The sequence below is a fragment of the Phocoena sinus genome, chromosome 20 (genome assembly GCF_008692025.1).
Source record: "Phocoena sinus isolate mPhoSin1 chromosome 20, mPhoSin1.pri, whole genome shotgun sequence".
NCBI lineage: Eukaryota > Metazoa > Chordata > Mammalia > Artiodactyla > Phocoenidae > Phocoena > Phocoena sinus.
Genome location: NC_045782.1, coordinates 51,906,855 through 51,922,531, shown reverse-complemented (window position 1 = coordinate 51,922,531; position 15,677 = coordinate 51,906,855). Strand labels below are relative to the sequence as shown.

The window sequence follows — 15,677 nt, the reverse complement described above, 5'->3', positions numbered from 1 at the left end:
GAGAGAGTCTGTTTAGGGCTTGAAATCCTTGCCAAAAACACTGAGAAACACATAACTGAATTTATAACACAGACGACTAAACGGTGCATAGTTTATACCATCAAACTTCCTTCAGTTCTAACAGAGGTTAGTTGAGTACTTGAGCTATCTCTGTGAATACTGCAGGAATACTGAATACTCTATTCCTGAATACTGCAGGAAATCTGGAGACAATCACAGAATCTGTGATATTCTGGAAGCCTTCCAGCTTTCTATCCTTGGGTCATGGCAAAGAAAATGGGACCCAAACTTGCACCAGCAGTCAAAGCCAAGAAGATAGTACATTTCACTTTAAATGTATCAGCTGGGGTATTAAATATAGGGAAATACTGTTCCATTTCACAATACATTCACTGAACTTTTGTTGTGTTAGTTTCAAGTGTACAGCAAAGTGATTCAGTTACACATATATATATATTCTTTTTTAGATTTTCTATTATAGGTTATTACAAGATATTAAGTATAGTTCCCTGTGCTATACAGTAGGTCCTTGTGTTTACCTATTTTATATATATATTTTTAGTGTGTATGTTAATCCCAAACTCCAATTTATCACCGCCCCCCCCCCCCCGCACCTCGCCCCCCACCATGGCCGCTCCTGCTATCCCCTTTGGTAACCATAAGTTTATTTTCTATGTCTGTGAGTCTACTTCTGTTTTGTAAATAAGTTCATTTGTATCATTTAAACATTTTTTTAATTCTTATTTTTCATTCTTTATTTTATTTTTTGGCTGCACTGTGCAGCTTCTGGAATTTTAGTTCTCTGGCCAGGGATAGAACACGGGCCCCTGCAGTGAAAGTGCCGAGTCCTAACCACTGGACCACCAGGGAGTTCCCTGTATCATTTTTTTTAGATTCCACATGTAAGTGATATCACATGATATTTGTCTTTCTCTAACTGACTTAATATGATCATCTCTAGGTCCATCCGTGTTGCTGGAAATGGCATTATTTCACTGCTTTTTATAGCTGAGTAGTATTACATCACTGAACAGGGAAGTACAATTATGGGGACCAAAAGGTGAACACTTTAAAACTTCTTGAAAAACTTTTCCATTTTCTTATCAGTCTTTGTAATTCTTCTAAATAGGTGGATATCTCATTGATAATATATTTACCTGGTTGTTCCTCTCTTCCTCTGTGGTTGAATATCTATGCCAGTAGCTCTTAAAAGAGGTGATTTTGTCCCCTAGGGTACACTGGGAATATCTTGAGACATTTTTTTTCTTCCAGTCTTAGAGATATAATTGACACAACACCACTACATAAATTTAAAGTATACAGAATAATGATTTGACTTACTTATATCATGAAGTAATGGCCCCAGTAGGTTTACTGAACATCCGTCATATTTTTTAAAATTTATTTACCTAATTAATTTTAATCTAGTCTTTTAAAAAATACTTATTTGGCTGTGCTGGGTCTTCGTCGAGGCACACGGGATCTTCGTTGCTGCGTGTGGGATCTTTTTTTAGTTGCAGCATGCAGACTCTTTAGTTGTGGCATATGAACTGTCAGTTGCAGCATGTGGGTTGTAGTTCCCTGACCAGGGATCGAACCTGGGCCCCCTGCATTGGGAGTGCGGAGTCTTAGCCACTGGACCACCAGGGAAGTCCCCAAACTGGAAATTTGTATCTTTTGACTGCCTTCATCAAATCCTCACACCCCTACCTTCTAGAGACTTTTTTGGCTGTCACAATTGTTGAGGGGTATATTATTGGCATCTACTGGATAGAGGCCAGGGGCCATGTTCTGCTCAACACCCTGCAGTGAACAGGAGAGCTCTCTTTTGCAGTTAAATTTATTCTTTTCTCAGGTCTTCTTTTGAGAAAAATGGTTTTCCTTGCTGGTCTTTCATCCTGTTCCCCAGAATAATTTTTTCTGAAGGAAATTAGGCATGATTTCTATCAATGTCTTACTAAGTTTGGCTTTAACTTCTGCCGCTTGAAGAATTTTTAATAGAGCAGATATAATAACCAGTTTTTAAAAACTGATTTATCTGCTACTGAATGTTTATTTTACATTCTGAAAAATATTAGGACTCTTTTTCCCACTACAAAATGGACACGAATGCATAATTTCTCGTAGCCACACCACTGGTGTCAGAAACACTCAGATCAGTAAAACTCTGTGAAACATTTGGAATATGCAGCCAGACACAGATGGTTGAACAGTGTGGAATTTTGCGCAAAACTAAATTTTATCCTATAGATGGCTGTCTTCAGAGATAGGAATTTGGATGAAATTGTGATAGCCACAGGATTTTTCTTCCTTTACTAAACAGTGTGTAACTCTAAAGAACAAACTATTGGGGTGATAGGATTTTCCTAACCACTCCAAGTCATCTTATTTTCACCATTCAAATAGGTCGTTCAGAATCATCTCAGGGAAAGCAGCCTTCCCCAAGAAAATTATTGAAATTTTGTCTTGTTTTCAGATCAAATTTCTTTCCTAACTAATAAAAGCTGCTACATTTTCAGGCACTGTTTCCTAAGGTTTATTTTAAGATTTCGAATTACCTTCCGTTCGTTAAAAAAAAAGGAAAAAACTCGCTTATCTGGAAATTTAGAACCAGTACTATTCTATTCCTTGTATGTTTATATATTTGTAAATACGGCATTTACAAAATAAATAACTCCTTTAGGCTATTGGAGCACTTTTTTTTTAAAATTTAAATTTATTTATTTATTTTTGGCTGTGTCGGGTCTTCGTTTCTGTGCGAGGGCTTTCTCCTGTTGCGGAGAGCGGGGGCCATTCTTCATCGCGGTGCGCGGGCCTCTCACAGTCGCGGCCCCCCGTTGCGGAGCACAGTGTCCAGACGCGCACGCTCGGTAGCTGTGGCTCACGGACCTAGCCCTAGTTGCTCCGGCATGTGGGATCCTCCCAGACCAGGGCTCGAACCCGTGTCCCCGCATTAGCGGGCAGAGTCTCAACCACTGCGCCACCAGGGAAGCCCCTATTGGAGCACTTTTGTTGAGGTTTTCCATAAGAAGACCTGGGATTCCCTAATTTGAGTGTCTTTTCCTGCTTTTCTTTTGTCAGATAACAACCGGTATTTGTTTTCAATTGAACCCAGGGGTCTCAATTTCACAGCTGTTTCAGTTGCATCAATTTTGTCCTCATGACTTTTGAGCCTTTTGGGGTGGGAGTGGCGGCGAACACCTTCGTACACAAGCCCGAAGAACCAACAGGGCTCTCTCGCCACGGACACTGTTCAGAGAAGCAGCGGCGACGACGCTAACCTATAGACCAAGAAGCGGAGTGCAAAGCCAGGATCGAGTAAGATAGTGCGCTCACTCACACCCCTACCAAGCCCAGCGCTCGCCCCGGCCCGCGCACGCGCAGCCGCATCACCGCCGCTCCCGCCGTCTCCGGGACCTTCTCTCTGCCTGGCTCGGGGTTGTCCGTGGCGGCGCCGGATCTGGCGAGAGCGGTACTGTGTGGATAGGCTGCCGCTGGCGCTGTTTTCCCTGTCGTATTGTCGAGGCCAGGAAGGAGAGACACGTGTGGAGTGCCGCAGAGGGGTGGTCGTGGCCAAGAGGAGAGACCCCTGCGGCGTTGGAGGTTCGGCCCTGCAGGCAGTTCGGGAGGTGCTCGGACGGGGTCCTCTCTCGCAGCTGGCTCGGAGCGGGAGGCCCGAGCTGGGAGCGTTGGCTACCCTGCGAGTTCCGGGCGGTGAGGTCCTGCGCTATGGAGGAGCTAGATGGCGAGCCGACAGTCACTGTAAGGGTGCCTCGAACAGTACTGTTTGCCTTCTAGGTCCGAGGATTGGGTCCGCTTCGTCCCTGCAGGCTTGTCTAGCTCTCTGCCGCCTGCGAGGTGCTCGTCCCCTTCTCTCAGTACAATTACCATCATCCAGAAGTCACATTAACTAGGTGCCCGTGTTTGGGTCGCAGTGGTCGCTGGGTTTCTGCCCCTTTGTATACTCAGAATACCTGGCCCTGGAGGCCCCACTCCATCCCTTTCCGTCCCTTGTCTTCCCGACCTTCCTACTTCCCTGGCTTTTCCTTTTGGGCTCATGCTTTAATGAGCGGGCTTGAACCAAGCACAGGAATTGGGGCTTTTTTCTCCCAGCCGAGCTAAGCTTCACATCGCAACGCCGTGAGCTTGGCTTTGCTTGAGCTGGCCCAAGGTTTACTAAATATAGTTATTCTTTCGGGCGACTATTCTTGCTTTTATTGCTCTGTTTCCTTTCAGTTGTATTTGAACTCTCAAGAGAGTATGTCAGGTGTGATTGATCTACGATGCTTATAAAGAGATTCATGGTTGTTAGATAAGGGACACCTACTGTTCCCCCTGCCTGGGATCTGTTCTCTCTTAGGTTTATGTCCTGTTCATTTCTTACATGCAAGCTCCAGTAGCCTCTTTGTCAGGAAAGCCTTTCCTGACTAGGTCAAATATTTCTGTCCGTTTAGGCTTGTTCTGCATCTCTTAGCTCTTGGTAACCTATAAGCCCCACTAAACTGCAAGTTGCCCGACCTTGTATTTTTGCTTTTTAGAAGATTAAGATGCCTTCAGTTTTCAGCTAAAGCCATCAGATTGCAAAGCAGTATCTGACAGAACCAAAAACTGAAAATAGAAGTCATTTCAAAGCTAACTGGACAAAAAGAGACATGAGATCTCAAATAGCAGTTAACGTGGGTTGTTACTCTCTATAAAGCTTACTCCTATATGCTGTAGATTGTTAACTTTTAATGCATATATAAAGTATCTTAAATATTAAATGTCTATCAAGGACTATGTCGGTGTTTCCGGGGTGAAAAATTAGGCTATCGGAATCACTGGAACTTTTATAGACTACGTGTTATCTTGCTTTTCCCTCCTTCACTTATGTCCGAATCTTTGGATGGGGAAATCTTCCCAGTACCCTGTGCAGCCCAGGAGAGCCACTTTGTTATTGAACCATGACAATTAGTCATGCATTTACAAATGGAATGAAAATGATCTAAGCTTAATTTTGCCCGCAGTAGTGATGGTTGACCTGTGATAACCCAGCTTTACATTGGTGTTGGGGAGACCAGGTAGGAAACTGGTTGGCCTTGTGGACAAAGCCTCTCGGGGGCGTAATCTTGGCAGAACTGCATAGTCTAGAATCTGAACCTCAGCTCTGCAAGTTCGAACTCAGTCACGTGGGTGTTTGAGAGTTAGTCTGCTCTTTGGGCTTACGCTGAACACACCCTCAGGAGGCTGATGAATAACCCTGAAAACCACTGTCACCCGTGTAGCAGTTGTTGGGCCTGCTCTTCACGCAGCTGCTTCCTCTTATCAAGGCACATGAAGGCCAGTTAGTAATTAGCAGATTCAGGGATGTTTAAGTGTAGATTCAGAGAGAGAATAATCTTGAGCAGTTTTTCTAGGCCAGTGGTCTTATCTTTTTAGGTCAAGGGTGCTTAAAAATATAAGTTACAGTTCTTGTTGTCTTTCTTTGGTTGTTTCTTTGCAGATAAATACCTAGAAATGGAATTGCCGGGGTATAGGACAGATACATATTTAGCTAAAATAAACTCAGTGGGTGATGAGGGAAAGCGGGGTATTACAAGGATTGTTCCTAACAGTTGGGAAAGGCTTGGTCCCACTGGGGGAGAGGAATGAGGTTTGGGAATGAGCATCGAGAGTTCCTTTTTTGGTTCTTGACGTTATGGATATAGCTCTAGAGGTTAGACAGCTCATAAAGGTGTGGATTAGGCAGTTGGATTTATGAAGCCGAGACTTAGAGGGATTGGTCTGAGTTGGAGTAAAAAAATCAAGTCATAAAAGATGTGACACAGAAGCCATGGGATTGGAGGTCTCTGTCTTTTTAGTGAGTAACAACCAGTTCACTTCCTTTTTAATTTTTTTAACTTCCCTTTTTCTGAACTACAGATCACTGAATTACCATATAGTAATTGATTGGGGTGTAGCTTTCCTTTTTATCAGCACTTCAGAAGTGACAGGCTGGGTTGATGTGCCTAGCAAAATTCACTTGTTCATTTAGGGTCTAACAGACAGGGCTGCTCAGTCACACTCAGCTGTGTTCATAGATTAGCACTTAATAACTTTCACGACTACTGGCTTCTAGGATTATACCTGCAAGTAATTTGAAAGCAAAGCCTTTAGGAAGAATAACAATTTCTGTGCCTTATTTTTTTTACTAGTTGATTCCGGGAGTGAATTCCCAGAAGAAGCAAATGTGTTTTGACTGGGGTCCAGGGGAGATGCTGGTGTGTGAAACCTCTTTCAACAAAAAAGGTAGTTTTTTTTTTTTTCTTTTCTTTTAGATTATCTTCTTGGCACATTTGTTTTTTTTTTCTTCTCTCAGGTATGACTAGCTGAAATATGAAACAGTTGCACTTATTTTGTACCATGTTCATTTTTGAAACTATGTAGCTATTTAAGATTTTCATTGATTTATGAGACCTGGCAGATTTTGAGTCCAGGAAAAAAGGTTAACAGTGGTCTTCCAGTGTTAAAGAAAGGTTTTCTTTATATTTGAATATGTGAAGCTTTTTTTCCTTTTTGTCCAGAGTAACTAATTCTCTTTTTTTTAAAATTTAATTAATTAATTTTTTTTACTAATTCTCTTTATAATAGTCCCCTCATTATGAATTTTTGCAAATGTCATAGCCCTTACCTTTATGTTAGTATTGTGAACTTGATTGAATCTCGTAGGCTGTTAATAAATAGCACAAATGAGCTGGAGAGCAAAATGATTTGTCCTTGGCTTTGTTCTCTAAGCTCCAGTAGGTATCAGACATGGATCTTACCTTTCCAATACTGATTCCCTCTAGTAGCAAGGTAAAACTGAAATCTTGATATTTGATTTTCCTTTCTCCTTTTCAAGAGAGAAATCTCAGAAAATGCTGAAGAGCTTTTCTTGTAATATTTGCAACATTCTTTATCCAAGTGTGGAGGTTCTCCTCTTACAAGGAGCAGATTGAGCTAATGAAGGTCATATAATTTTGGCAGATTACATGGTATGAAGTTCATGTAATTTTTGAGCAATGTAGTTTTTCTTGATTTTATAGTTAAAAATTATCCCTAACGTGGACTTCCCTGGTGGTCCAGTGGTTAAGAATCCGCCTTCCAATGCAGGGGACACGGGTCCAATCCCTGGTCAGGGGACTAAGATCCCACATGCTGCAGGGCAACTAAGCCTTTGCGCTCTAGAGCCCACGCACCGCAAGTAGAGAGCCCGCACACTGCAACTACTGAGCCCGCGCTCTAGAGCCCATGCCACAACTAAGCTGCAGCTAAGACCTGACACAGCCAAATAAGTAAATAAATAAATAAAAAATTATCCCTAATGTTGTTAAATATTTATGGGATATGTTGGTATTGAAGATCTCAAGTTTGGCAGAGCTGTGGAAGTTGCTCAGAAGAGAAACTTCGGTGACTAGGTCTGGATGGCCCTTTTCCTACTTAATAGGAGAGCTTATCAACATTTCTGGCTTGTCCTCGATTGTTGGAAACTCAAGGTTTTCTTTCTGTTTTTGTTTATATCTATTGAAATCACTTTCAAGACAAGCCATTGAACATTATCATAACTTATTTGAGAAGTTGTTTATAAGAAATTTCCACAAGTTGGTGGCTAACCATTTATCATTATAGAGCCTTTTCATCACTGTTGCAAAATAGTTTAGTCAGTTCTTGATTCTTTGTTTTAGGAGTAGTGGCAGTAAAAAAGTAATATAAAAATAATATTTACTTTGATGTTATATAAAACTTCAGCTGTAGGTTTGTCTTGTTTACTGAATATTACATAGGCTAATATTAAGTGAGTTTACTCTTTTTTTCTAGTATATTTCAGTTGATGGAGGTGAAAGGTCATTACAAAATATGCCAGTGAATTGAGGAGTAAAGTCTGAGAGTAAACATTTGTGTTTAAAAATTCATGTATGGGGAATTCTAGTGGTTAGGATCCCTTGCTCCCACTGCAGGGGGTGCAGGTTCGAGCCCTAGTCGGGGAACTAAGACCCCATATGCCGCGTGGCGCGACCAAAAAAAAAGTAAAAATTCACGTGTGGATAAATGATAATTCATATCATTTTTTTTTTTTTTTTTTTTTTTTTTTGCGATACGCGGGCCTCTCACTGCTGTGGCCTCTCCCGTTGTGGAGCACAGGCTCCGGACGCGCAGGCTCAGCGGCCATGGCTCACGGGCCCAGCCGCTGCCGCGGCATGTGGGATCTTCCCGGACCGGGGCACGAACCCATGTCCCCTGCATCGGCAGGCGGACTCTCAACCACTGCGCCACCAGGGAAGCCCTCATATCATTTTTAATAAATGAAATCAGTAGCAAAGAAGCTGTTGTAATTAGATACTCAAAGTTTTTAGAGTGGGTTCTTTCATGAGGATGATGGTGATAGGTGTTAAATTTTTTTTCTGTTTTGTTTCAGAAAAATCAGACATGATGCCAGGTTGCCCCTTTATCCATATAATCCGAAAGAATGAGGATGTTTACTCTCAAATCCTGAGAAAACTCTTCAATGAATCCCATGGGATCTTTGTGGGCCTCCAGAGAATTGAAGAAGAGTTGACTGGAAAATCTAGAAAAACTCAGTAAGTAGGCTGCTGATAGGTGCTGCAGCCCAGAGCTGAATTGTGGGGAAACCGCATGAAATGCATCCTTATCCTTTTGCGTGATGGATGGCTCTCCTGGAGAAATAAGGGACTCCTGGTTCTATTTTGTGTCCTCTTTAGTGGGCAGTATAAATGGTCATGGATGGAAATGTCTTACAGAGAATGTGCGAGTGGCTGCTGATTGACTTACTGGCTGCTGCTTTTTTATATTCCTACTTGACTTACCCTCCAAAGAATAAAATTTAAGCCAAATAAGCACCTGAGAGTCATTGAATGAGGTTCCACTCTTGGGAGTTTTGTTTTGTCTTTAAAGAATTATTTTTAAAAAAAAAGAAAAAAAAAAAAAAAAAAAAAAAAAAGAATTATTTTTAAAGCATTTTTTTTGTGAAGAGACCAGAAAACTTGTATTATTTGAAGACTAGAATTGTTTGGCGTGTGGTTCATGAGTTAACTGCATCAGTGTCAGGTACTTGTTTAGGCCCCACCTCATATCAGCACAGTTTCTAGGGGTGGATCCTAAAATCTCTAGGTGAGTCTTAAGCACAGTGGATTTTGAGAACCCCTGTGTTAGGTTTTTCTTAGAGTCCATTCTTACGGTTAGGGAGTGGACAGTGTTGGTATCTGTATTGAAAAAAACAGCGACAAAAAAACAGTTTTTTCCCTCCTGTGTTTTCCTCACAACACTTCTGACACCAGATGTCTGGGATTTTTCCCCCACCAAGCAATTCTCTGAAACAAGCTGGGTATCCTACAATTCAACTCAATTCTAACACTGTCTACTTGGAGATAACATCAGATTCCATAAATTAAGGGCTCAGTCCCACAAAACTGTCCCCCATTCGGACGCCAATCACAAATAGTGGGTCCCCAGGTTACCCACAGCTTCTGGCCAACTTGGCTATAAATCAGAGGTTCCCATGACCCCCTTAGGTTTGATTAATTTGCTAGAGCAGCTCACAGAACTCAAGGAAACACATTTACCAGTTCGTTAAAGGATATGAGAAAGGACACAGAAAAACAGCTGGATGATGTATGTGGGGCATGGTCTGGAAGGGTCCCAAGTGCAGGAACCTCTGTCTCTCTGGAGCTGGGTTGTGTCACCATCCTGGTACATGGATGTGTTAACCTGCCTGGAAGCTCTCCAAAGCCCATGCTATTGAGATTTTATGGAATCTTCCTCATGTAGGCATGATCAATTATTATCTCCATTTCCAGCCCTCTCCCCTCTCTAGAGAAGTCAGGGACAGGGCTGAAAATTTCAAGTTTCTAATTATGACTTGGTCTTTCTTGTGACCAGCCCTCATCCAGGAGCCACCCAGAGTTGGAACAAAAGATGCTTCTAGCACTCTTATCACTTAGGAATTTTCAAAGATTTTAGGAGCTGTGGGTCAGGGACTGGGGATGAAGACCAGTTTTAATTTTTTTTTTTTTTTTTTACTTTCTGGCTGCACTGTGCAGCATGGGGGATCTTAGTTCCCCAACCAGGGATTGAGCCCTCACCCCCTGCAGGAGGTCCCGGAGACCAGTTTTATGTGTCTTATTATTAACCACAGTGTCACAGTATTTTACTTCCTTGATAAGCATTTTACAAATAAATCACCCTGGAGGGTACCCTGGTCAGCGCGCGCATGCGTGTGTGTGTGTGTGTGTGTGTGTGTGTGTGTGTGTGTGTGTGTGTGTCTGTCTGTGTCTGTCTATGTCTATGTATGTGTCTGTGTATGAGAGATCACTGATGACAAGAGGCTCTGGTACAGAATATTGATAACTCAGAGAAATCTATTATGACTCCAAGGAAAAAATATGTCAAAAGTCCTGTAATTGCTGGAAGGCAGGGACCCCGTCTTATTTCTGTGGGCCCTCTGTTCCCAGATCTCCTCGTGCATCTATACGGTAGGTGCTCTAAAATGTTTGCTGAATTAATAAATTAGTAAATATCCTACTAATGGTGGGATGGTAGCTCCTGTTTTGTGCATGAGGGTCAGCATATTACCTTGCTTTTTGGCTGGGTGAGTTATTTATTTGGGCCTGAATCTTGACTGTGAAAGGGGGTAAGGAGTAGTGAGGGTTAGGTGAGACAGTGTGTGCAAGTTGCTTCACCTCCTGCTGCCCCCATTGTAGCTTCTGCTCATCTTTATTTTTATTTTTTGTGGTACGCGGGCCTCTCACTGTTGTGGCCTCTCCTGTCGCGGAGCACAGGCTCCGGACGCGCAGGCTCAGCGGCCATGGCTCACGGGCCCAGCCGCTCCGCGGCATGTGGGATCTTCCCGGACCGGGGCACGAACCCATGTCCTCTGCATCGGCAGGCGGACTCTCAACCGCTGCGCCACCAGGGAAGCCCTTCTGTTCATCTTTAAATGGAGCCAGAAAAAAAAAAAAAAAAAAAAAAAAAAAATAAGAATGAAAATAAATGGAGCCAGTAGGTGGCCTTTAGGGTTCTTCATTTAGAACTAATGTTTCTTGCTAAGGATGTGCATATTGGTAACTAATAGCCAATTGCTTTCTGTTTGTTTTGTTCTATTTCCTTTGTGTGTGCGTGTGTGTTTAGAGCATGATTTAGGCTTCTTTTTAAAAAATTTTTAATTAATTAATTAATTATTTATTTTTGGCTGCGTTGGGTCTTTGTTGCTGCGCGCAGGCTTTCTCTAGTTGTGGCGAGCAGGGGCTACTCTTCGTTGTGGTGTGAGGGCTTCTCATTGCAGTGGCTTCTCTTGTTGCGGACCATGGGCTCTAGGCGTGTGGGCTTCAGTAGTTGTGGCGTGTGGGCTCAGTAGTTGTGGCTCGCGGGCTCCAGAGTGCAGGCTTAGTAGTTGTGGCGCACAGGCTTAGGAGCTCCGTGGCATGTGGGATCTTCCCGGACCAGGGCTCGAACCCGTGTCCCTTGCATTGGCAGGCGGATTCTTAACCACTTTGCCACCAGGGAAACCCCATGATTTAGGCTTCTTTTGTATCATTTCCAAAACAAAGACCCAGACTGATAGACCTGTGAGGTCTCTCCTATCTCAAACAGCCTATGGTGATGATGGAGAGATGACCTTGTTGCCACCTGCTTAGTTGTAGAACCCTTTCTACCAAATTTTTTTTAAATTAATTTTTATTGGAGTATAGTTGCTTTACAATCTGCTATTTCCTTTTTGAAGAACTCTGTTTTGAACTAATTTTAAACTTATAGAAAAGGTACAAAAATAGTAGATTTCTGTACATCCCTTACTAAGCTTCTCTAATGTTAATGTCTTACATAGCCACATTACTGGTATTTAAACCAGGAAACTTAAACATTGATGCAGTATGGGGCTTCGCTGGTGGCGCAGTGGTTAAGAATCTGCCTGCCAATGCAAGGGACACGGGTTCGAGCCCTGGTCCAGGAGGATCCCACATGCCGTGGAGCAGCTAGGCCTGTGCACCACAACTACTGAGCCCACGTGCCACAACTACTGAAGCCTGCACGCCTAGAGCCTGTGCTCCACAACAAGAGAAGCCCCGACAATGAGAAGCCCCCGCACCGCAACAAAGAGTAGCCCCCGCTCGCCACAATTAGAGAAAGCCCGTGCACAGCAATGAAGACCCAACACAGCCAAAAATAAAATTAATTAATTTTTTAAAAAATTGATGCAGTATGATTAAGTGAAGACCTTATTTGAATTTCACTAAGTTTTCCACTAATGTCCTTTTTTCTCTTCTGCAGCCCAATGAGATTGCATTTAGTTTTTTTCTCCCTCATCTCTTTCATGACCTTGACACTTTTGAAAAATATTGACCAATTGTCTTGGAGACCGTCCCTCAAACTGTCCCGGGTTTGTCTGGTGCTTTCTCTTGATTGGACAGAGGTTATGCGTTTTTAGCAACAATACCACAGAAGTGGTGTGATATGTCCTTCTCAGTACATCGTATCACGAGGTTCATGACGCTGAGGCCTTCTTATGTTGTTGTTGACCTTGATTGCGTGGTTAATGTGGTTTCTGTACTGTAAAGTTACCATCTTTCCCTGTGTAACTAATAAGTATTTGGGGGAGAAACCTTGCGACTATGCAAATCCCATTTCTCCTCAAATTTCAGCCACTAATTTTAGGGTCCGTCAGTGGGTCTCATTTGCAACAATTAGTGTCAGTGTGGACTCAAGGATATTTATTTTAGTCAGTGGGTCGTGTGGTGTTTTACTTATTTTGTCGCTCAAGTTGTTTCAGCTTTGGTCATTAGGAGCTCCTTCAAGTTGGCTCCTGTCTTTCAGCAACTTCTTACCTTTTTTTTTTTTTTTATACTTTCTATCTTCACAAGATGTTCCTTACTTTCTATCACCACAAACTGTTCCAGGTTCGTCTTTTATGTCATTTCATTGTTTTTAGGTTGGTTCGAGTGAGTAAAAACTACCGATCAGTCATAAGAGCATGCCTGGAGGAAATGCACCAGCTTGCAAGTAAGGACTTTGTCTGTTTGTATGTGATAATAGTTGAAGGATTTATCTGGCTATAAATACGACAAGTTAAAATCTGATTGACATTCCAGTTCAAGACTCCTACTTTCCCATCTTACATAATCCTTAATTTTTTGGCAATTGTCTTGAGTACGTTTTTCAAATTAGAACATATTATGTTGACACATATGAGGCTGAAGGGCCAAATTCAAGATCTTTGATAATCACATTCCCAGTTCTTTGACCTTGGTGATTTAAAGTCATAATAACCACGAGAGCCATGTGACTCCTAGATGCTGGGTAGAGTCTTATATAACATGGTGGTCTCTACATTTGCTGTATTGTAGTTGAAAGAGCCATTTGTAATTTGAAGGCCTTGGTTTAAGATCATTCATCTACAACAGAGCTATGAAGCCTTTTTCAAAAAATCTATAGTGAAAATGAATGGTCTTAGAAGGCACAAGCCACAGTACTTATATGTGAAGCTATAACAGTAAGACTAAAGTTTTATTGCTTACTTAAAATGTCTTGTGTTTTGTTAGTTGCTGGTAAAGATCCAGCCAGTGACCGCCAGTTTAGCATCCAGGTAAGGGGTTTTTGTTGTACTGGTACCTCCTTTATGTCCAGCTACATCCTCAGCACCCACCTGCAGTGGCATTGCAATCACTGGTTTTGCAGAAGTCTCTCTTTCCAGGTAGATAGGCAACTCCTTGGGGTGGTAAGAATCATCTTGAACTTGCCAGTGCCCCCTTCAAGGCCTCGCACATTGGAACACAAGGATGTGCTTGGTAAATACTTGTATTAGTTTTCAACTCTTATGGGAAATATAAATCCTAACCACATTGTGTCACCTGAGATAGTGAGCTAAGCTTTTGGAATCACTGGTTAGTCTCATAAACTGAACTCAGCTAATGAACCCAACATTTTTAAGCGGCCGGTTGTTTAACTTTAGTTGGAAGATGACTTAAAGAATTCTCTTTCTTTGGTTAGAATTTTGATATTGTTCAAACTCAGTAGTGAATAGGGACTGGTGCATTATCTCTGTCATCAAAACATTTATTTTTCCTTATGTTAAGGTATTTTGTGATTTTGCACAGAAGAATGGTGGGGGAGGGAATACTGCATATTCCTAAGGGCAGGGTCCAGACCCGATTTATTTTGGTATCTTATATTGGGTTTGTGGGTTTTTTATCGGCCACGGCACATGGGATCTTGGTTCCCAGACCTGCGCCCCCTGCCTTGGAAGTGCACACTCTTAACCACTGGACCTCCAGGGAAGTCCCGGGTTTGCTTTTTAGTAGACTGTTTCCTAAGTGTCAGTCCCTTGAATACCAACTTGACAATTTTTGCTGTATCTATATATTGTAATATTATTTAGTGAATATTTTTCTAAAAATCGTCTCTCCCTTTACACTCAAAGCCTCTTGCTAATATTCATCAAGATCATGGGTGTAATGAGCTAGTTATATTTTTCTAATGCACATTAAACTAAAACCACAACCATTAAAATAGAAAATATTAGTCTGTGTCCCACCCTAAAATTCTCTCACTGGCTGCCTTGTGGGAAACCCTGCCATAGGAATAGTCAGTAGATGTTGAGTTAATGAATGACCATGAGGTGTCTCAAGCTATCCTTTGTTTCTTTGCTTTAAGAAAAAGCCTCAGGAATGTTTTCAGTCAAAACTTTGTCTCCATTTCTTCCTTAGGTCTCCAGTCTGTCAGCAATGGAGCTCATTTGGAACCTTTGTGAGATTCTTTTTATTGAAGTAGCCCCAGGTGAGCACAGAATCATCTTGTCACAGCATCAAAGGTGTCCCCCTGCCCTTTTCTATGTTGTGAGGAGTGTTTTGTTGCCTAGAATGCTCTTTTCATTGCTTTTCATCAACGTGACCATCAGAAAGTATTACATGATACCCAAAGAAGCCTGCTCTTTCGTCAGATACTGCCAAAAGAATCAGACAGTCTTCTGAAAATCTAAACTCTTAGGCAGGTGACCCCAGAAAAATACCAAGAAAACAGATATTAAACTAGCGTGTGAAAGGGGTGGTCGATATTTATATCATGGACTGGTCAAGCTTAAGAAAGTTTTAGGAGAAGCTAGGGGAGGGGCGTGGCACAGGTTCCTCCTTAGCCTCCGAAGGAACCAACCCTTCCAACACATTAGTCTCAGACTTTTAGCCTCCTGAAATGTGAGACAATACATTTCTGTTGTTTAAAATTTTAAAAAGGAAAAAGGTTTTACGGATATGAAGAGGAATTAGGTGGTAGGCGGCAAAGCCACTTTAACAATTCTTTCACTAGTGATTGGGGCAGGGGCAACCCTACAAGTTAATGGTCCACTCCAAATTATTCTGTTGATCTTGAATTAAATTGTGGTCAGTACAGTATCCTGGCTTGAGTGGGCTCTCTGTGGAGGTGCTACAGGCTTTTTTGCATTCTTTTAATGGTTTATGTTTACTGTTATTCATAAATGTGTATTAATAGTCTCCTTGTAGTTATAGCTTTTTATTCATACTCCTGCTAAAGCACGTAGCAACTTGAAATTAAAATTAGTTGTTTATGTGCCCGCCTCCTCCAGTAGATTTTGAGGGCTGTCACTATGTTTTTATCATTGTTGCATACCTGGCACCTAGTCAGTACCAGTCCCTATATGGCCATGACTTACATAGCCA

At 42.0% G+C, this 15,677-nt stretch overlaps 1 protein-coding gene across 2 annotated transcripts in view; it reads left to right on the top strand.

The window, feature by feature from the left end:
* Window positions 1–3,626: 3,626 nt before the first annotated feature.
* The window catches only part of NUP85 (nucleoporin 85), a 28,415-nt gene continuing 16,364 nt past the window's right edge, over window positions 3,627–15,677 (top strand). The window contains exons 1-6 of one of the 2 annotated variants that reach the window (XM_032614984.1): window positions 3,627–3,762; window positions 6,174–6,267; window positions 8,414–8,576; window positions 12,938–13,008; window positions 13,548–13,591; window positions 14,712–14,781. In XM_032614984.1, coding sequence (XP_032470875.1) covers window positions 3,730–3,762; window positions 6,174–6,267; window positions 8,414–8,576; window positions 12,938–13,008; window positions 13,548–13,591; window positions 14,712–14,781 — 475 coding nt within the window. In that variant the 5' untranslated portion in view covers window positions 3,627–3,729. Of the gene's footprint in view, window positions 3,763–3,815; window positions 3,859–6,173; window positions 6,268–8,413; window positions 8,577–12,937; window positions 13,009–13,547; window positions 13,592–14,711; window positions 14,782–15,677 lie in introns of those variants that run through there. The other variant, XM_032614985.1, reaches the window with a different exon arrangement.